This window comes from Anser brachyrhynchus, assembly GCF_964034855.1.
Source record: "Anser brachyrhynchus genome assembly, chromosome: 5".
Taxonomy (NCBI): domain Eukaryota; kingdom Metazoa; phylum Chordata; class Aves; order Anseriformes; family Anatidae; genus Anser; species Anser brachyrhynchus.
The window spans coordinates 53,183,621-53,206,266 of NC_137699.1; the positions used below are offsets into that span (position 1 = coordinate 53,183,621).

General features: G+C 37.9%; 1 protein-coding gene across 1 annotated transcript in view; it reads right to left on the reverse strand.

The window, feature by feature from the left end:
* Positions 1-704: 704 nt before the first annotated feature.
* SETD3 (SET domain containing 3, actin N3(tau)-histidine methyltransferase) overlaps positions 705-22,646 on the reverse strand; it is a 59,475-nt gene continuing 37,533 nt past the window's right edge. The window contains exons 8-14 of the mRNA XM_080593579.1: positions 16,149-16,207; positions 14,251-14,365; positions 9,691-9,765; positions 6,353-6,519; positions 5,648-5,733; positions 3,841-4,001; positions 705-3,218 (exon numbers count right to left, since the gene is read on the reverse strand). Coding sequence (XP_080449705.1) covers positions 2,775-3,218; positions 3,841-4,001; positions 5,648-5,733; positions 6,353-6,519; positions 9,691-9,765; positions 14,251-14,365; positions 16,149-16,207 — 1,107 coding nt within the window. The 3' untranslated portion in view covers positions 705-2,774. The remainder of the gene's footprint in view (positions 3,219-3,840; positions 4,002-5,647; positions 5,734-6,352; positions 6,520-9,690; positions 9,766-14,250; positions 14,366-16,148; positions 16,208-22,646) is intronic.

A 22,646-nucleotide genomic window follows, 5' to 3' on the forward strand; every position in this document is an offset into this window, starting at 1 on the left:
AGCAGGACTCTGAGGATACAGTCCTACAGGGTACAGCCCAAGAAGCTGTAGGTTGTTAGGGAAACAGTTCATCAGTAGGTAGGCTCATGTAAAATTTAAAAGGCTTTTTTTTTTTTTCCTCTGTTTTGTTTTTGGAGAACAGTCCGAGAAATCCAAGTGATGTGATGTCTTTCTTGCATGAGTACTTCATATAGATAGCTAAACAGAAGCAAGATTTGGCATTTAGCCTGGGATTAGTGTGAACAGCCTCTTAACCAAACATTATGAAGAAAGTTAACTTTAAAATGCTTTGAAAGGTCTGTTTTCATGACAGATGGTAATAAGGGCTCATCAGTGCCAATTTTTTTTCATTTCCACCTCAGTTTTCAAAAAGCTTAAGTTTTAGGTTAGTGCTTCTGAGAAATCATTACATGCATAGAGGAAAAATGCAAATTACAAAATTAGATTACTCACTATTTTTATTGCGTGCAACATTTTGCTAAATAACACTAACATACGAAGAGCAAGAATTGGACTGTGTGCTTAATAGACCAGTTTGTCTCTTTCTTTTTAGTAGAATCTTTTTTTTTTTTTTGGTCAGACATTTCTCCTTTAACCTTCATCTGTGCACCTGCACAGGTGTTTCTCTCCCCACACCCAGAAACATACAGCAGTCAGCAGCAGGTAGAGATTCTGTTTGTGTAATACACTCACTAGGGAAGACATCGTAGAACTATATTTTATTCAAGAAAACCCACACATTCTGTCCTGTGGTGACCACAGGCTTTGCTAAGCCATAGATATCAGCAAATAAAGGAACAAAACACAGTGTATCAGATTCAATCAAAGCATGTAAATTCTGGATTACAGTTATCATTTTCAGGGAAGGCTAGATTCAGGATTTCATCATAGTATCTACTACAACGTTGTGCAATGTAGCTGGCAGAAATAGAATATTGGTCCTAATAAAAACTGAAAAGTAACGACTTCTGTATGACATTTAAACTGTCAAGACAACAATTCATAACATTCTACCAAAGGCAGCATATAGTTACAAAAATACTGGTCCAGCATCTTGTTAGTGGTGAAGCAATATCCAAGGTGCAATGGCAACATGCCATTCTTAGTGAAATATTTTTTAAAAAACTATTTTTTCTATTTTCCCCAGACTGATCCTAGCTGAACACCGAAACTGCTATGACAACCTGAAAGTCACTACTTATGTGTATTGCACCAAAAACATATGCAAAAACACATTTTCCAAGTTGCAGTATAAAAGAAGCAAAATCTAATAAAACTATGAATATGCCAGAAGACATTCTACTGCAACTGATCTTGGATGAACAGGTTGCAACATTTACTGAACTTTCAATAGTTGTCCAAGCTTGTCCATTCTTTCCGTTATCTTGAGTTTAAGGACACAAAGGTAAAAGACAATGTCCTTAATATTGAGAAAGAAATAAATCGCTTTATATACCTCTCCATTCACTCACAAAATAAAAATATTCCACCCTCCACTCCTCCCAGTACCCAGGTAATTTCGAAGTCAAGCCTTGGAATTACCCTGGTTCTGATATTGCACTGTGGTAGGATTGTACTGTTTTCATCTAGAAGTTAAAACATAGTGTGAGGGTGACCAAAATTGCTGGAGACAGTAGACCTGATTAACTTGTGGAGGTATCAAGTAACGTGCATCAGAGACACAATCTAAATGGCAAAGCACACTGCAGACTTGGCTTTGGTTTGGACTTGGGCCAAAAATACATTAGCCTACCTGCCATTTCCTTCAAGAAAACAGTGTCAATTAGTATCTTAAGCAAAAGATTGAGTAAGATCAGGTAACCATGTCACATTCAATGTTACATCCAACAACACAGAAATGAAGGAGTTGCAGACAGGAATATTAATCATATTTTCCTTTTAATAATGGTTTAGTCAAAAGTGGAGCTTTGAAAATCCCTAGCTAACTGTGAAAACCTGAAGAAGCTGGGAAGCAACCTCACTTTGAACAGTACAGTTTAAAGCTGTGGCTTGGCCTATCTGCTTTTGAACTCTCCAGTAGCACTTGCCAACCTTGTAAATAAAAGGTACCGCCTGGAAATAAAAAAGTCAGCCTTTAAAAGTTGGTGAATGTTGTATTGAAGCAGCCTAGCTCTGACTGAAGAAGAAAGATGAGATATTCTTATACAGTAAACAAAAGAGACAAAGAAAACTGAAATCTTCAGAGATCACAAAGTGTATACAATTTGGATTCTTGTCAACATTTAAAACTACCAATCATAAGGTTGCCACCTTACCTTTTTCTGGACTGGCATACCTGATTTTAAACAGGCTTTCCTCCAGTCTCCCAAGTTTCTGATCCTCTTATCCAGTTTTCTGCTGTACTGCTCTCCCACCTTCATGCTCAATACCGAGTCAGTCCTGCCTTCTGCTTTTCTTGGCAGGAGGCAGAGCAAGCTTTTAATTTCGGTAGTCAGAGTGACAGAACAACAAAAGCACAGCAGATAGAAGAGCTTAATTCTTCCCCAGGAAGAAAATACATTTGGTTCAATAAAGGGCTGCAAAATCTTCCAAAGGCACCTCTTTCCCCAGTTTTTGCCTGAAAGCAAGATGGCAATCTTAATTGAAAAGGGATGCTAAGTCTTTTAAATAACTTAAAAATTCATTTTTATATAAAGCAGCAAAAACATTTTTCTCTGCAGAAAGAGAAATGTTAACAAAGAAACACACCAACATAAATGCACTGTTCATAAACTTCAGCTAATTTAATTTCACAAGAAAGTCAAACTTTAGGACTATTCTTTAACCTCATCAGTACTTTCTGAAGAAGATTCTTTGGCATCTTCAGTCTCTCTGTTGCTTTCCTCTTTATTTAGATTTTCACTTTCTGATTTGGTCCCATTAAATAGAGAGTTTTCACCATTTACAAACCCATTCTCTGTGACTTCCGCATCCATAGCTTCATCGATCTTTAAGTCCCCTTGATCTTCCACATCATCTAGGTTTCTCAAGACAATAGGGAGTCTAGAGTCTGCCACAGTGTTCTCCAACAAGGCAATGTTGCTCTCTTCATATTTAGGAAGTGGAGCTCCATCTGCCATTTGTTTGGTATAGTACTCTCGGCTAGCAGCTGCGCTCTTTACTGCTTTCTCCAAGATTTCTTTTTCACCTAAGCGCAGTTTGATAGCCATTATCGCATGTGAAGTAAGGTCATGGGTCTCCAAGAAGGACTTATCATCCTGGTAGAAAAGAAAAGGCAAGTTTTTATTACCAACAACCAACAAAATAGCAAATCCCTTAATTTTCCTCTCTGTGCTTTAACAATAAGTGACAGTAGCTTCTTCAAGCTGATCCAAACAGACATATACGAATGAGGGGGCCTGCATGGAGTCCCAGTGAAATTTATCACAAATCCATACAGAAGCCAAACGTTTCTCCACATAGGTCAGCCTGCATAACAAGTAAAGTCAGGAGACTTCACAAACATACAAAACATAGGTTCACTTAAAATATGCTTACAGTAGTAGCACGCTTCTTTGCAGTTTGGAGAATACTACTAACAGACAAGTTGAAACTGATTCCCCATTTTACTTGCAGAGAAAAAGCAAGTAGCCTTTATTTGGAGAATCAAAGAAAAATTACATTAACAAAATTACATTAACAAAATTTTCTTTTTTGCAATCTTATTTGATTTTCCTTAGATAATGCAAATATGTTTCTACACTTAAAAAGTGAAAAATGAATTATGTACTACCATTCAGATGAAAGTTTGTAAAGAGAAGATGGGGACAAAGTATCTTTTCTTACAATCATAATACAAAACATTTCAGACATTTAAATTATACATAATAATAATTTTACCTCCACAGTTGTTTTATACGTTTTCAAAAGAAGGGATGCTCTGGCTTCTAGGAATGTCCAAAGTTTAACTTCATTGTCCCAGCTAATGGGAAACTCAGAGTTTCCCAGAGTGAAGATTTTATCAATGGCATGCTCACCTATCAAGTGTTCCTTCAGCTCTTCTGCAATAAGTATAAAACCAATCTGTTAAAAACAATCTTATCATTCTCTTTTTCAGTTGACAAATTGCAGAAAAAAAATATTTTCAATAGTATAGCTTTAAGTAGCTAAGAAAAAAAACTTTCCTCAAATAAGAATTATCAAATATGCTGATTAATTCTAGGACTCTCCTCAAAGAGGCAATTGGAAGTCTTGAGGTAAGCAGATGCAGGACCCTCGCCTCCACTCTGAAATAAGATTTGTTTGTTTTAGCTTCTCATAATACAGAACGTCACTCTGTGACACTGAGATGGGATGTTTTCTATAATAACTGATAAATAAAACAAATTAGAGTAATTCTTTAAAGAGTTCAGTGAACTTTTTGTTAATAAAAGTAACAGTGCAGATAAAGTACACAAACAGTAATGAAATTATTTTTCCTAACATTTTGGTAATCTGTTTCAGTAGCAGAAGCTACCTATAGCTGTGCAAAAAAGGCATCCATCAAAAAACCCTCATATGGAGTAGAAAATGCTTAATCAGCTCCTTGAATTACACAAATTCTACTAATTTTTTAATTACCAAATTTCGCTCCTGCAAAACAGCTATCGCAAACCTCAAGTAAGACGCATCACAAACAGCAGAATTATGACTGAAGTCTGCCATATAGATTGTTACGTATTTAAATTTCCACTTGCTTACAAGAGGATTAAAAAGTCAGTAACTTCCTGCTAATGGAATAACTGCATGGAGTTTCCCAATAATCTTATTAGTTTTATTATACACCATTTAAAACATATGAATAATCTAAGCACAATCATATCAAAGAAATGCAATTAAGATGTCCACCAGCTATATGTTCTCCTCCATGACAAAATTCACCCCTTCATCAACATCTTAAAGTTTCTTTACTTGAATTTCTTAGTACGATCTAACAGATGGACACCAGGATGCAGAGAAATCACAACACTAAAGAAGGTAAGGTTTTTTTTTTTTTTTTTAAATAAAATATAGTGAAGAGACCATACACAGAAAACTCCTCCAATATTGCTACTGGTGTTAAAATCCATATCATCTGCACAGCATCCCTAGCTGCAAGAGAATTCTCTCACTGTCATTAAATTCTTCCCATAAATCTCACTAATGTAAGAAAAACATTATAAATACTACTTGTAAATACATAAATTGAATTTAGATTATAAATTTCCAAAATATTTTAAATACTCAGCTTTGAAATCTCTTATGTATTTCTCATACAATACACAATATTCCAATTCCATACCTGAATGATTCTGGTAGTAAAGACTAATCTGCTATGATCTTAAGTGTGTAATAACACCCCAGATCTCATATGATCTTCTTTCATGAACCATTTCAAAAAGAAAAGTCACTCGTTCCCAACAGCCTAGGAGATTAAATAAGAATTGGATCACCTGTTCAGGAGTTCTAAAAAGGACTACGTTACGAAAATATTCCTTCAGGTGACATGGCCAAAGATTGGGTTTCTCACTAGCTTATAGATCTGTTTGCAATCTGAACTTCAACATATTTCCTGTCTGATCTTCTAGCTTAATGTTTTATATAAATGTTTACTACTTTCCTGCATAATAAAAGCCAAAAAACCAAAGCCACTAAACATGAATTGGATTATCTTTATCAAATATCTTACCTTCACTCATACAAAACACCCGAAGGAAAGCCAGAAGCTGGGCAGAGATTGGAGGCTCAGTGGAGTGCAAGGCAAAAACACTAGAACTAACAGAAGAAACAAGCAAACAAGAAGAGTAAATGCAAGTTCTATTGTCATACCTTTGAACTTATTTCAAAAGACCTTAAAAGAATACAACAAATGAAGTGTTACAAAAGCAACTAGTTTAAACTGAAGAAAGGTTTTTCTAACCTGTATCTGGAAAGAACAATTATCTCTACAATTTTACACTTACAATGATTTTTATACGGCTTTCATAATAAATTCATGAAAATGCAATGTTTCACGTCTGCTGCTCCTAACAGTACCCTCTGGACTGAAAAGACTAAAGGAAAATGCTGTGGTTCACATACTGAGCATCGTAGTATGTCTGCAAGGGATAGGAAAGAAAGAAAAACCACAGATTGCTTCAAATTAATCCTTGCTCTGTTTTTGTTCAAATAGTTATTAAAGCAAAGACTTTTTTCCCTTATATATGGTCCAAATTTGATGATAATATAGCTCAAAACTTCTGTAAATATTATTACAATAACTTTAATTTATTATACAAACAGGATAAATATTAGACCTAAAAAAACTAACACAGAACAGCTTTATATATGCTCTACTGGACACTATATACATTAGGAATGTTTTTTTAAAAACATTGCATTGTGTTTTACTTACGTTGGGATACCAGCACGAGCTAAGACCTCTGCCTTCATAGCATACAGCCTGTCACTTTTACTCACGCCAAGCTTTATTTTCACTCTGTCATGTGAATTATTATCAAAGAAAAAACCACTGTGGATCACAAATTCAGCGTTTGACCGAGTGCCATAAAAAATGTAAATCTAGAAGGATGAAAAGAGAAGTGAAGGAACAGGAAAAAAAGCTTAAGATCAGCTCACAAATCTGACATAATTTGAAAGTTATTTCCTGAAAGAGTTACTTTTCAGAGTACAAGGTATACTTGATTATATAAAGAAATGTGCTTTGTTTTCTGGTATTGGTTCAAATGCTGTACAGAGTGGCAATAAACTTTAAAGGTAGATGCAAACATAGCCATGTAACAGAGAGAGAGAAAAGGTTCTTATACCACTCATAAAACAGAAATGCTTTTTTTTTTTTCTTCTCCATCACAGTCTCATAAAATAGCTGTATTTGGAAATAAGCTTTCAAAGATGTTACACCTCTAAAGGCCAAAAGCATTTTGAGACAAGGAAGACTCATTAAAAGAACTGGTGTTTCTGGGGCCATTTTTTCCTCCTCATATGCTCACACAGAGTAATGGAACAACTTTGGCTTGGTTTTAATGTTACCAATAGATATGGATATTTCAAACTATACCATACAGAGAGCTGATCTGTGTTCAGCCAGTATTTCATTTCTGCTTTAATTCAGATACAAAGATAAGTTTCTAAATGTAACCTGTAAACAGTGTTTAACCAAAGTGAATAAAAAACAGGTAGCTCTGAATAGCAGAAGCAGAATCTCATCTCTTACAGGTGCTTTTGTATCTGATTAACATCGGTGCTTAAAAAGGGCAAAATTCAATTAAGTTTTCCTTTTGTTACCTGTGGTGGAAATATCCCCAATTGTGATACATTTCCTATGCCTAGTAACCGGTTTTCCTGAAATAACTATAGGTAATAATCTTTGATTGCGACCACAATGACAAATTTGTTTAAAATAAAGTTTACAACTATTAGTGTAGACAAAGTGCACATCCACAGCCTTACAGGCTCGCATAGTTTTTCATTCAGAGTTAGGCTCTTTGAAGTACATGGAACAAGGGGTCTGAGTAGTAACAGTCTTCTCCTGCATCGAGAGGATATTTTTGCCTTTTGTTTGATAATGGAAATGTCAAACAGAAAGAAAAGTTCAACATTTACAGAACTCCCTGCTTTACTTTGGGATACAGCAATGCTCTGGATACCTGGAAGTTTCCACTCCTGGCTAGCTGACAGAGAAAGGCATGATGTTCTCTTAAGGGTTCAACAACACTAGCAATGCCATTTGCTTTCTGAGTTTTCAATTTTAGATTAGAAGTGTTTGCCCTAAGCACTAAATGTTTAAACGTTGTGTTTAATTATAGCAAACATTATACGGTAACGCTCAGATAATGAATGAGTGACCTGCCTACGTATGTTAAGGTAGGGGCTAAGTCGGGTTAGCAAGGCCCTTCCACAAAATGCTTAGGAAAACCAGGGGAGATGAAATGCCGGTGCAAATCTCCATTTGATTACAGGAAATGTTACACGATCAGAAGAAACACTAGCTCAATTAGTTCAGGAGTCCAGTTTAAAACTACTGTGCTGTATCTCATATTAAACCGTCGTATGTGTATCAGACAGTACTTTCTTACAAAAGAAAGCAAATTAGGCCGTATGAGAAGCTGCTGAATTCAAGGCCAGCATTTGATAGATTCTGTGGACTTTTTTTTTTTTTTAGCAGTAAAAGCAGAGATAGTGCACTTTTCCTACTGAAATTGTAAGAAGTAACATCTTCATAGTATATTAACACCATTTAACAACGTTGATAACAGTTAAAGTTTGCACAGAAATTAAAAAAAAGATAGCAAAGTAAATCACTAAAACAAAAATGAAAATAGAGAAAGCCTCTATAATTGAAATGGAGAGAGCAGCCAGAACAGCTACACAACACATCCATTGCCAGCTGTGGAAAATTATAAATTGGATCACTACTAGAAAAACTGTGGACCCTTTTAACTCAACATACTGGTATCGGAAAAACAGAAAATATTTGACTACCATAACAAATTCTAAGAGCAACACAAAAAATAGACAATCACTGTGAACTACAGCATAGCAATGAGGATAAATAGACCTCTGGAAAGCCATACTTAAAAAAAAAAATCAGATAGATCTTTCTTCAAAAAGATGGTAGCAATGCATAAGAAAAATGAAAATCAGAAGATTATGAAGCACAAGACTGGCAAAATAATACATTAAAGGTAGTACCTCAGAGACTCCGCAGGAAAACATTTTAGGATGTTTCAGAGAAAAAAAGTCTTTTTTTTGACCATGCTGACTGCCATTGCACAAGCAGTAGGAAAAACAGAGTGCAGCAACACTGACAGTTTATGCTGGCTGCTGACACAGCACAGAAAAACTCCTATCAGAGATTTCCTACAGTCCTGGAAGCACTACCTTCAGTACATCTCTTGACAGATTTAGCTTTAACATTCAGTGCTTGTTTCCTAGCAGTTCTAAACAGAATATTGGAATCTGGATTGTTCCATGCATCTTGCGAGACCCTCTCTTGGTCCTTTCTTTTTTTTTTTTTAAAGGATAAAAGTGTGTGTTCATGCATACATGCAAGGGAGGGACTATATTTTTTGTCCCCTTCTCATTTTCACTAAGCATGGTAATGGCAACATGAGTAAAATGACTGACAAGTACACTGCATTTAACCTCTTCTTAAATAAAGACTAACAAGAAATATAAAACAACTAAATTTTCAGACAGACTCTACAATCTGTTAATGCAGAGAAAGTGATGTCTAAAGTATATTTATCTTTGGTCCTTTGGATATGAGCCTTTTATTAATCTTAGCTAGAACACCAAACTCAATGTCTGTGTATGTGCATTTAACAGTGAATAAATATTTCAAGTAGTTCTCTAAAACATAGGGACTCAATAACCTCTTAAAATCAGAGTCTGCTCAGTGACAGAAAATATTTTATTTTGAAAACCATGCACTTATTTAGTTTGGCAGTATTTTCACATGGAATTAGCCAATCATAATAAAATTCAAATGTAGCAGGACAATCCACACTAGTCTTCTATTACAATTTTGCAGGAAGTTACCAAGTGTCCTTTTTTGTGCAATTCCTAGTAGCAGATTAGCAAAACTGTTACAGCTCAAAGTTTTTTGAGATTAGCTATCTACCATATAAATATTGGAACACGCTACCTTTATCAAAGTATCCCTCACTTGCCAACACATTTCTGCACAAAACTTTATTAAGGAACTATTATGTAGGTAACTGTTCACACTACCTGTTCTCCAGCCTTGAAATCTTGAAGCGCAACACATTCACATCGGTCATCTTCTAAATTGTAGCCTGTAGTGATCTATCCAAGCAAAGAGCAACAAAAGCACCTTTAGCATTTTTAATCCATCTCCCCTGGCACTGATAAAACATTGTCCTATTGGAAACGTATATTGACAATCGCAATTGCATATGTTTCTTTCTCTGCCCAATATAATACAGCTGGTAATAAATGCTTTATGATTCCTGAGAAAACCCATTTAAAAATTCTCTGCATTAAAGACGTTTAAGGGAAAAAATAACTTACCCAAAGTGAATGGAAGGTTCTGAGGAAAGTACCTTCCACAGACAGTCCCATGTTAAAGCCAGCAGCTTGTTATAAAGTTCTTGAGCTTTCAGGTACTCCTGTGAGGCCCACGGGAGCAAGGTACTGACAGTTATACATTCTACGTTTTATCCTACAACTACCAGCACATTTTTGATCCCTCAATGAAAATGGATTAGATAACTGTGGATCTTCAGTGAATACAATTTTCAGAGAATTATAGTTTATTTGCAAATAACCCCTTTATCTAAAGGGAATACTCCTAAAATGCTAAAGGAACTTTTTTTTGGATGGTAATAGGCAACGGAAGAGGACAAATTTTCTTAAACCTGCACTTCTCCAAAACCCTGAGTGTTCACACAACCAAGTAAGGCTATCCTAAAAACGTAATACTTTTTAGGTTTACTTTTTACTGATTATTATTATCAAAGATGTAGACACAGATGCAACCACAGGATGGAACGTCAGCTGCTGCACAATCAGAAGACAACTTTTATGGTAGGTATTCTGGATTTTGTCTTTACAGAGCTAACTTACTGACAAATATGCTCTGGGTCTGGGGAAAACTTAGAAGAAGCCAAAGATTCTCCCTCAGCCTTTCTAAATGAAAACGTACTTCTTTGTAAGCTGACTTACATTTGAGTTTAGCTATACTATAATTCCCATTCTTGGATGCAGTTTACCCAAAGATAGAACTCCGTGGGTTATTTTGAGAGCCCGGCTGATGGTTTACATATTAAGAGTTTTACACTGTTTGCCTAATCAAAGATGCATTTGTAAGCCAAAACAATGCTTTCAAAGTGACCACAGGGAACTCGTCTCAAATGCAGCAAATCCAAAATGGCAGCCACAAGCTAGGGCGGCCTGGCCCTGCGGGACACTTGCATAACTGCACTACATGCAGATGCCACCACTTAAGACCTATTAAAAGGATTTGTGGTATGTTGAAATCAGAGGAGAACATTAGAGTCATGCAATACAGTCTACTGCAAAAGACAGTAGTGTTTCAACACAGAAGTTCCTGCACATCCGTTACGCTGGACTGAACAATTCCTAATTAAGATCCATCGTTCAGAAGGTTATCCAACCTTGACCTGCAGGTTGCAGATGCTAGAGGATTTGCCCTCACAATGTACCTTCCAAGTTCAAATACAGTCACCTTCTCAAAGACTGCAACTTGCATTCAAAGAAATGGAAAACTCTCGACTGCACTTGACCTGTCCTGAATTTTTCTTAGTGTAAAGTCAATGAAATACTTTTGAACATGAAAACCCTATTCCAGTCTCTTGAAATGACTGTGTAACAGGAGAATTTCAAGGGCTGGAAGAATTACAGTATGTTAAAAGAAGAATTCAGTCGGTTTAAGCATGCTTCACTAGACTACCACTAGTTTTTTGGGGGGACAGACTTATTTAACTTTTGTATCTTTCAGATGTGTTTTTTTGTTTTAAAAACCACTTCTAAAAGGCTTTTCTGTAAAGCTTAATGTTGTGCTAGACTTATATTTCTTTCTTTTAATAGCAGTCATGTAAGAGAATTAACAGGGTGTTTACGTCTCTTCCCACATGATAGCTCACAAATTACATCCCTTCAGTTTTATTTCTGAAGCAGACCAATACATGAATTGCAAGTTGTGTACAAAGCATGCAGTACCCCGCTTGGTCAGTGATTACGGATGGACCCAGCCCAATAGGCAGAGTGTAGCTTATTTAAAGCTCTGGCAGAACTGGTAATCAACCTCTGACTGTCAAAATACAATCCCACTGAAGAATAACAATGAGAAATGCATGAAGACAACCATTTTGATATAGTTCTTAGAGGTAGGTTGATCTAATTAATACTGTCAGAAGGAAGAAAAAAGCTGGGTGGACCTGGCTCCAGTTAAAACCCAAAGAGCATTTTATTATCTAGCTTGGGCAAAGGGGCCCTGTGGAATACAGTAAGAAGAGGAATATGTAGTAGCTGATTGACTCAGGAAGCATTTCAGTACGTTTGGAAGAGACTAGACAGTGGCACATCAACACCATCTCACATTTCTTACTTTAATACAATGAAAAATTGTTTACTTCATGTATTTTAAAGGGATGTGCTACAATTAGAGCAGAATCCACCTTCATCCCACTATACAATAACAAACTACAATACAGACTGCTTACAGTTACCTTAGTAGGTTTGGGGGTTTTCTTTTTTTTTTTCCCCCAATTGCTAATAATACAATGAAATTAACACACAAGAAGGCTTGATAACGGACTAAGAAAAGCTGCTAATGTTGCAGTTGTCTATCTTTCCTACAGACATTTTAAGGTAGCCTGTGTAGAAATATGAAACAAATGAGTAAGGTTTGTATATACATACAAATCATTTAAGCTTCCTTCCTCTCCCCCCTCCTCCCCTCCTTTAGGATACACTTAAGCATAAAAAGTTGCTTAGAGCCCTGATATACTACTGCACTAGCAGGTTTGGCTCCAGAGGCTGGCTCCATATCAAACCCATTGTTAAAGAGCATAATAAAAATAAAAATTACTTTATCAATTTAAATAGAAGTTTGAATGATTAAAACAACATAACTAGCTGCTCTTTTAATATGGGCTACTTAATTTTTTCCCTCACAGAACCTTAATTCTCTTCCTCTTTCCCTTTAATCCCAACTTTGAAGGCATTCATTAAGAGTTGTCTAATAAATACAGGCAAGTCTCTGCAAAAGCATCAGAAAGAGAAGCCCAGCAGGAAAGGGTACAGGAAGTACTGATGCTTGCAGCTAAGACATATCAGAAATATATACATTTCTGAATTTTAAGCAATTTTCTTTGTATCAGAGACTCTCGTACAAGTTTTGTTAAGAAATCAAAGTTGAGATTGCAAAATAAATAGTAAAAGGCAAGAATCAGCATTAAAGAACAACATATAAAGGGAAAAAATAAACCAAACATGCAACTTTGTAGCCTAGCTACTGTTATTGGTACAGTTACGGTAACTATAAATTAGCTTAGTGTAAAGAGAAAAATAACTTGTTTTACGTTTTGTTCATTTAAAGTAAGTTTTTCCTATACTAACAATACTAACACATGCTGTTGTCACAGAATGGTTTGGGTTGGAAGGAACCTTTAAAGGTCATCCAGTTCCAACCCCCTGCCATGGGCAGGGACACCTCCCATCAGAGCAGGTTGCCCGAAGCCCCATCCAGCCTGGCCTTAAAAACTTCCAGGGATGGGGCATCCACAGCTTCTCTGGGCAGCCTGTGCCAGCGCCTCACCACCCTCTGAGTGAAGAATTTCTTCTGAGTATCTAATCTAAATCTACCCTTTTCAGTTGTGCTAACACTCAGGTCAACTGTCCCACAAAAGGACCAGATTACTTGAAATAGTATAGCCACATGCTCCGTTTACAATAAGCGGTATTATCTACTGGAAATACAATTGAGGGCATAAATTTTGAAGCATACATGACACTGCCTAAATAACACTGAAAAACCATCCTTTTGCAGGTTTTTATTTCCTCACTTCAACGTTAACTAGCCTGTTAATGAAATCAAGACCTCATCCTCCGAACTATCTCACTTAAGACAAAACGTCAGCAGGTCTGACTTTCTATATACATATGTCACCTTTTAAATGTTTAATATGCCCTAAAGTAGTATTTTTGCATTTTGTTTCTTTGATGTAGTAACAGATGTACTGTTTTTGTTGAACTAGGCTTTGTTCTTATCATTGCTGTCTCTATAACAAGGCTCTTTGGGCATGCTTAGAAGAGCAGGCAGTATTTCTTAGTTGCAAATTTCTAACCACTTTCCCTAGTGGTAGCTACAAGAGGAAACCTCCATCATTGTCTGCTTTCATATTCTCAGTACAGATCTACCTAGTATTGTGAATCTTTGTCAGACCTGTCAGAAACAAAACTTCAAGTCAGAAAAATGGAAATATTCAAGCTTGTCTGGAAAAAAAGTATCATGTAGCTGAAAACTTTTAAAGGTCCATTATACGCACACAATACACAGCTGTATGCAAGTATGCAATCACTTCTAAAGTTGTTTAGATGAAGAAGATTCTCACTGAAAAGGTACCATAAGACTTTTAAGAAATTGACAATGCTTTCTTTCAGCTATTAGTCTTCTAGGGCCATTCAGGAAGATAAAATAACTCTATTAAGAAGTGTAACGAAAAGTGTTATTAAACTGTTTGGTGGCAGTTGAAAGGCTTAATACTTCAGCCATAAGCCTTTCAGCAACACTGAAGAAAACCTTACCAGTCCATTAGTATGATTACACATGTCCCATAGAGGTATTAGTGCCAATGTAACTCTGGAACCATCTTCTGTTGGAATCTGGTTCTGCCGTGTCATAACAGAGGAAACTGCCCATCTACAAAAATTAGAAACGTTATAAACGTTAGGCGGTCGATGCTGAAAACATCAATATATGATTGCCTGTAAACCAATCTGAAGCAGTCATTTACACCAGGAGTTTCCAAACTTACTTTTCTTAAATAACACAACGACTTATAACAGCAAGAGGTAACATGGGATAAATCAGCGGCTCCAGGGATTCCAAGACATGCACGCAGACTCTGAATTTCCAAATCAGGATTGTGATCCCACGCCTCTTCTACACTTTTTGCAACAGTACCGTATCTTCACACCTCCCAGACCTCAACCAGGACCCACTCCCATGTCACCTTGCACTTTCCCAACCTTTTTCTGCACACATACCTCTCACCACATATCCCAGACCTGGGGTCAGCTATTTCTGCAGGCTTCAGAGTTCACAGCTACTGCGCAGCAGCAGTTGTTCTCATCTATGTGCAGGCTCTTGTAAGAGCCAGGTGGCATTTTCCTTCTGGCTCCCTAAAGAGCTCACACACTACCTGAACTGCAAGGCACTGTCATCTAGTGATGCAGGCATATTTTGGTAAGTGCTTCTCTTCAGTGCAGGAACTTTTAGCTTAGTTCAGTATCGGTAAGTTTTCTACTCATCAGAATAAAGAAATGGAAAAAAAATTCAGATACCCAGGTTAAAAGAATTAAAAAAAAAAAAAGATAGTTTAGCACTGACATAATTCAAAATCTTTCTAAGCCAGGTTAAGAAAATGACATGCCAGCTACTTATTCAACTACAGGAATCCTCGGAAAAGCTTAATATTTCAGTACTTTCTATACATTCTTGAATTTCCAATTTTATTTCACTTCAGACAAAAATGAATATTAAATGCCAGAAAGAAGAAATCTTAGAAGTTTCACTACATTCTAGCCTTAGTACATATATTTATTGTGCTTTTTGAAAAAAGGAACAGCACCAGAACAAAATAATTTTAACTCCCCAGACTCCACTACTAGCAAGTATTTAATATATCGAATTAGACTTTCAGAAGGATTTTTCCAGAAGGACTCCAGATTGCTTAGAAAGATACTGTCAACTTGAAGTTTACTTTTTTTTTTTTTTTAAATCATGTTAACATTGTGGATAGTTCTGATATACAGACACCACTTGAAATATAACAGCAGCATGTTTCTGTATCTGGAAAATTTCTGTCCATTTCACGTGTAAGTTGGCATGTTCCTCTGTGACCCTGGTAAGTGAAGTAGGCATGCTCTGGAAAACTCAGATTTACCCAGAAGCCTCTATTCCTCATGAATGCTTTTTATTCATGCTATTTTAATCACTTAACAGAATTAAAGCTCTTGCTATCTTAATTATTCTTATTTTTATCTTAATTATGTCACCCCCACAGCACCTCCAAGTGACACTCATGCTTCACATGTACAGCTTAAGCTCTCCAGTTCAACAGACACTGTAAATATTAGTTTCCACTACATGTTGGTAAAGCTTCTTAAAAAATAAAGTTATAAAAAAAATCCCCAACCCCAAAAAACAAACCTCCTGCAACATGGACTGATTTTCTTAAAAAACAACAAATCACCGTACTAATCTCAGACTGTGTGTGCCAGTTGGCTAAATTAGCTGCTCATAATGACTATTCCTTTGTAACTATTAAAATCTGCATATTTATTTCACTTTCTTCTTCATTAAGTATATTAGTATCAAATCCTACATTTAACATTTCAATAACAATAGAGTTTTCCCACCAATGAAGCATTTCCAAGGCCCCACAATTCACTTAAAAAAAAAAAAATTAAGAGAGACCAACCTGTAGTCATCGTAAGTGAAAGAATCCTTTAAGGGCAGTTTGCTGGCATTGGGATGGGTCTGGGAAATGCAAGTTTCAGAAAAGGTGAAAAGAGAAAGAAAACAGAAATCAGAAATCAGTCAGCAGAATTTCATTATTTAGCTGCCTAACAGATCCTAACAAGAGCCAAATGAAGCAGGAGGCGTCCAGCCGCGCTACAGAGGGATCATCATGCTATTATGCTCTCATACATCACTGTCAACTTAATTTGTTGTGCCCAGCAGCCGCCATAAATCTGTTTCTTCATATTTCAAGACTGGAACCCACAGACATCGTACAAAAATAAAAAATTTAAGGTGGACTGAGTATGCAAAGGTAAAACAAAACACAGCTCTTGGTGAAAGGGCAGGGGAAAGAAATCACACTAAGCGCATATTTAGGTTTCACCAACTCTCACAATTTCCCCTGTGCTAGGATTTTGGGAATGTGGTCACAAATGCAAGAAAGAAAAAAATCAGACAAAATTTGCATTTCTTCCCCTATACCTCTGAATGTTTTATTCAGTAAGAGTTGCGCTACACCTCAGAAATCAAACGTTAAAAAATTTGAATAGCTTTAGCGAGAAACAGATTAGATCAGATTAGAACAGATTACCTACATCAACCCATCTACATGTACTCCGCTCTAAAAGCGGAGCAATCGCACTTGAGAAAGCATATTGTAGTTGTCATTAACATGCAAAATATTTAGATTGGAGAAGGCTTTAAGAAGCTGTAATGCCTGTTACTTTTCTGACAAATAGCTTACTTAAAGTTTCACAAATACAGGTAGCTTTAAGCCCACATGCGCACGCTTTAGAACTTTGTCCCAGGTCACAAAATGGAAAACCATGATCGCATGAATTTTAATCCCCAGGTCCAATTAGGTCTCACAAACAAATTGAAGTAAATGATCAAACGGTTATTTCAAAAGATACAAATGATTTTTTTGCATAGCTCTGTCGTTGTGACACTCCTAATGCACGAAGCTCCGTGCAGTGTGCAGTTTTTTCCTCGCGAGGCATTAGCATCCCAAGTGCGTGGTAATTTATCATCTCTCGCTGTAATGTACTTGCTGGCACCGTGCGCAGGACAGTAGGGGATGAGGTAAAAGTGGCTCAAAACCGTAAATCAATTAGAAAACAAAAAGCTCGCGCCCAGCGCGCAATTTTAGGCAAATTATACACGACAAAAGGCTGCCAGCGGGGCGGCAGGTCCCAGGTGCCCGCTCCCCCCCAAGCCCTCGGGTTAACCCTTCGGATGAGACCCGCAGGAGCTCCGCAGCAGCGGCTGCCGGCCCGCCGGTCGCTATTTTATTATTATTTTTAAAGCCCTCGCGTTTGCGCGAGCCCCGGAGGCGGCGGCAGAAACCTCCCGGGCTCGGGGCGAGCACGGCCCCCGGGCCTGCCAGGGAAGGTGACCCGGCTCCTGCGGCCGGCCCCGCGCCGCCCCGTTCGGCTTGGGGCCGGCAGCGCGGGCTGCCCCTGCCACCTGCCGGCCGAAGGGCGGAACGGCGCCGGGCCGCTGAGGGAGGGCAGGCCGCAGAGACGGCGCAAGCCGTCGCCGGCGGGCTCTCGGGGCTCGCTGCCGTGCTCCGACGCTCTTAGCATAAAGTCGGTGCCGCCATACTCCGAATTTTGGAGGTCTTAGCGCGAAGTCGGTGGCGCCTTGAGTTTAAAATGGGGGTTTTAAGGAGGTCCCAGGTACGCAGAGGGACCCTCCTCTCTGCCCGCTGCCGCTCTCCTCCCTCTTCCTGAACGAGAACTTTCAACAAAACACAATCCTTTCGCGAGCAGCAGCATCGCGATGGTCACAACGTGCTGAAAGTACAAAGGCGCTAACTACAGACTGACCGCAAAGGGCTCAACAGTGCAAAAGTGATTTTTACTTCAAAGCTCTGCAGCCAAACGCAAGGCACACACGCAGCTCCTGGCCATGCTGCACAGGGAGCACCGGCCAACACGCTCAACCCTGACTAGGAGCAAATACCGAGTCATCTCCAAGGCAAAACTGGTATTAGATCTAATTAAATGATTTTTCTGTTCAAGACATCTCACGACTGCACATTGCGCCGACGTTAATCGCTCACTTGACATAAGGAGTCCCTCTGTAACGAGCCGACCTGAACACGCAGCCCACGGGCACCCGGTTTGGGTGCCACCAAATGCTTGCATCCCTCCCCATTTGTAAATCCATGAAACTTAGGGAGTGCCCACATATTGAGACAGTCCAGACAATTTGTAAAAAAAACACTAGTAAATTATGACAAGGGATAAAATCTATGGTCTGATAATAAAAAACACAAGGCAGAATAAAACCCTGATGTACATAATTACCGTATTTATAACATTCTGTGGTACAATATACTAGCAGCTATTTAAAAGTTAAGATGCTCTAAGATCAGCATATTTGATCACGTTAGATTTCTGACTTGGACTATGTTAGTACATAACTTAAAAACCCTATAGATTACAAGAATCTGAAGACACACAAAAAAGAACAATATTCTGATTAAAAAATTGATTTAGTATGCAGCTTCTCTTTATAGTCCCTTGGTAAAAATGAAATCTCCCTAACAAACACTTAATAAAACCTGTCAATATATCTAGAAAGAAAAATGACACAAATGCATTAAGTATTAAATACCCTTGAAAAAAGTCACATATTCCATGAATTTTTGATGTACTATCTTGACATTAATGTAAAACCTTGATATTTATAATTGACAGATATTTAATAAAGTATAGAAGATGTCTGCTGCATAGCATGCAAATTGCTCAGGCTGATCAAAAAAGATACAGATGTATTTAAACTAAACAAACACTTAATACATAAAAAATATCAGATCTAGCTTTTATAGGTTTATGTGGCTAGATCTCTACATATTATCTATGAAATGTGACATTATCCACTACATGAACCCTAATTTTAACTTACTACGTCTGTATGAAGTAGTTTCAGAAAGTTGGGAGGGGAAAAGCTTTAAATAAAAAATGGGAACATGAAAATGTGAATATATTCATTTAGATGCAGGTCCTGACATTCTACTGAAAGAGTTATTATAAAGAACAAATACCATCTATTTAGTTACCCTTTCTGTGAAAATATTGTCAGAGCTGGCAATCAGGGTGATGACCACTGCAAAAACAAATAGTAGCATGCTGAATTTCATTTTCCTCCTGATGCTGCTATTCCTAAAAAAAAATAAAAAAATAAAAAAAAATCGCTTCTTCCCCTTCAGCATTCCAAGCCTTCTTTGAGACATTTGGAGGATATCTCAAAATAACCAGAAATATTAAAAAGTAACAGTGATTGCTGCCAGATTGTCTGCAGCCACTGTGGAAAGAGACAGACTGTTATTCTAGTCACCTAAAACACTATCAGACTAGAAGCCAGTTACGCAGTATGGCAACCGGATAAAGGGAGGAAAAAAAATCCCCAACAACAAGAAAAAAGACTTTTAAATATTTTCCCTTCTGGGAAGCAGTGATATCCAAGGGCCCACATCTCATGTTCAGTGTCACAAAAGAAACTGCAACTCCTGATGCCCTCAGAGACGCCTTCACACTAATTATTTCTTCACCATGTTTTTGGATAAACTTTACAAGATTAATGATTCTCAAATCTCAACCTAGGTGCTAGGTCACTCCTCCACTTTTGAGAAGACTTATTTTTATTTGGACAGGATGAAGGATTCGATGTGGAAAGGGTGGGTGCCTTTCGAGCTGAGAAGCTATCACTTCTACTATCCAGCTTACAAGGGCATTAGCCTCCTGTACAAGAATGAGCAGACTATTAGAGGCTACTACTCCTTACTCCATTCAGTCATGAAATGCCAGAGCTCATTTATCAGAGCTCCTAACCTCGACAAAGGCACTTCCATTAAAATAAGCTTAATATCTGCTTGCTTACCAAGTGATGCAAAGTACAAGTCTTATTACTGTAACATGCAATAAAATTTCTGGGTAAAAGTTAGAGTTTATGTACTGTTAAATTTGTGTTCATATGTACACTACTAGATGTGTTGGAAAGAATTAATGTATTTTGGTGTGATGTCATGTTGGCCAGTGTATTCCTTTGTACTATTATTACCATTGTATCCCCCACGTAAGAAAAAAATGAATTTCTGGATGTGATCAAAGGTAGTGTTGTCTTTTCAAAAAAAACAGAAACACATCTTCTCTAAATTGAGATAAGCTGGCTATCTGAGTCACCTACTACTCCACTGTAATATGTAACTAAAAAAAGTCCTTGCTTAAACCACTTTGCGTCCCAGTTTTCTGCATTCTAACTCAATGCTATACACATGCTTCAGGTTGTGACAGACTCATTTGTTGGTTTTGTGTGTTTGTAGATGCAGAGATGGCTGGATTTCTGTGAAGAATATTTCAAGTACTCACAAGTCCAAGGAAAAGTAGTGGGCAATCTCTGCATCAATATTACTAAATCAGATTTCAATATTCTCAGAAACCTCTTGTGTACCGCTGAAGTAGAGACAGCTCCATTTCTATCTTGGGAAAGCATCATACCAAGTGTTGGGATTATATTGAGGCCATCACTCCCCACCTCTGCAACCCCAACCCCCAAAACACTAAGGGTACTTGAAACAAATTTAAAGCCAAACCAGCTTAAGCTTCCACCTTGTTAACTTCCATTCCTTTGAACATGAAGCCCAAGGGTTTGTTCCTTTTGACCAAACAATTTTTTTCCTCCCCCTCTTTGCAGATTCCCCCCTCTTTCCAATGTACTCATTAACATGGGGAGATTTCGTTATGAGTCTTGTTGGATGCTACTTGATGGTTTCAGGCCAATGTGTAGGTGTATGAAAACACAAACACACCACACACACACTTTCAAGGCCAGAAGCAGGAAGATCTGTCAGTGTTTGCTGGTAACTGTCCCTTTCCAAGCTCTGGAAATCCTTTGAAGCAGCAGCCTTGAAGAGAAACTCCTCTCTGTGGAGCCGCTGAGGCTTTAACTGCCCTAAAGCGAAGTAAAATAAAGAATTCAGAATGGAGGATCCTAGTGATCTACAGGGACACAAGAATTCTCTTTTTCCATTGGACGTACGCTGCCTAACCTAACGAGGGAAAGCCAGTTCACCATACAGGACAGGAAAAATAAAACAAAGATTTTACTTTGTAATAATATCTTGTAACTACAGAGGTATGCTTTGGAATTTACAAACACCGTGATTCATTAGGCACAAGGAATTACATCCACAAATGTACGTTGCTACATGAGTTTTCTAATGGAAGGAAGATCATCCTGCTTCGCAAAACCTAATCTTAAAATTAAAGATGTGCTACAGAATTGAAACTTATTAAATCTAAATAACATTCTTGCTTATTCTTTATGTCAGCAATTTTTATTTACTTTCCGCCAATATACACAAGAAAGCACTGTTCCACACTATTATGGGATTCGTGTAGCGGAAGCAGACTGGAATGGCTCCTCCTGGTGCAATGGAATTTAACTGCACAATCCATTTTTTTGTACCTTCTACCTGCAAAAATTGTATTTAGTCAATGAGACCGCAGTGGCATAACAGACAGCTTGTATCACAGCATAAGCTACTAACACCAGGGGCTGAAGGACTGACAGTCCACCCCGTATGCAAAGTGGACATTACCTTTTGGCTGATGGAGTATGCAGTAAGCATCTTCAACCAACTGCAAACCGGTATCCTGCCCACAAACCTGTCACCTCCTTTATTAAACAGAGGAGGGAAAGTGACTCACTTTAACATGCACTTCTTGATCACTCCATTTACAGGATATTTCTTTATGCAGAATTTTAAAATATTCCTTTCCCCCAGAAAAGAGGCCGCTCAGATACGACACAATCTAGTGACCGAGTTTTCTGTACCTTTTCCTGTCCTCACAAAATCATTTAGAGCTGAACGCAGCCCCACTAGGGGCTGAAGGAATGAAGGAGGAGAAGACGAGGGCTGAGACTGGATGTGCTTTGCAATGAGGAAGCCCCCAAGCTGCTGCCCTGTCCCTGTTCACGTAACAGAAGGATGCACCAGGTCCGTGTGTCCTTTGGTTCATCTCCTCATGAAATACTATTCCAGTGTTCATGCTGAGCCTCAGATTGAGGGATCTTGTCAGTGGTTCTTCATGCAACTACAGTAAGACACCTACAGACCTTTGTGAGGAAACCCTTTACTCTGCCTGCATACTGGGACATATCATTTACTCTTTAGGTTCCTCCTGAGGTCCAAGGTTTACTTTACTACTTCTATTCAGTGCAACATGATGCTTCGTGCACAAATTCATCACATAACTCCACTATTAATTCAGGGAATCACAAACCACGAATAAAGTGCTGTATGGACAGCCTGAAATGAGCTTTAGGAAGACAGGGACAATACTTCCTATTCACAACCGCTCCCCTTCCAAAGAGTTTCCTAACAAGCATTAATGTCACACAATACGGCCAATGCTCTGTTCCCTGTGAATCAACTCCTCAAGTTCAC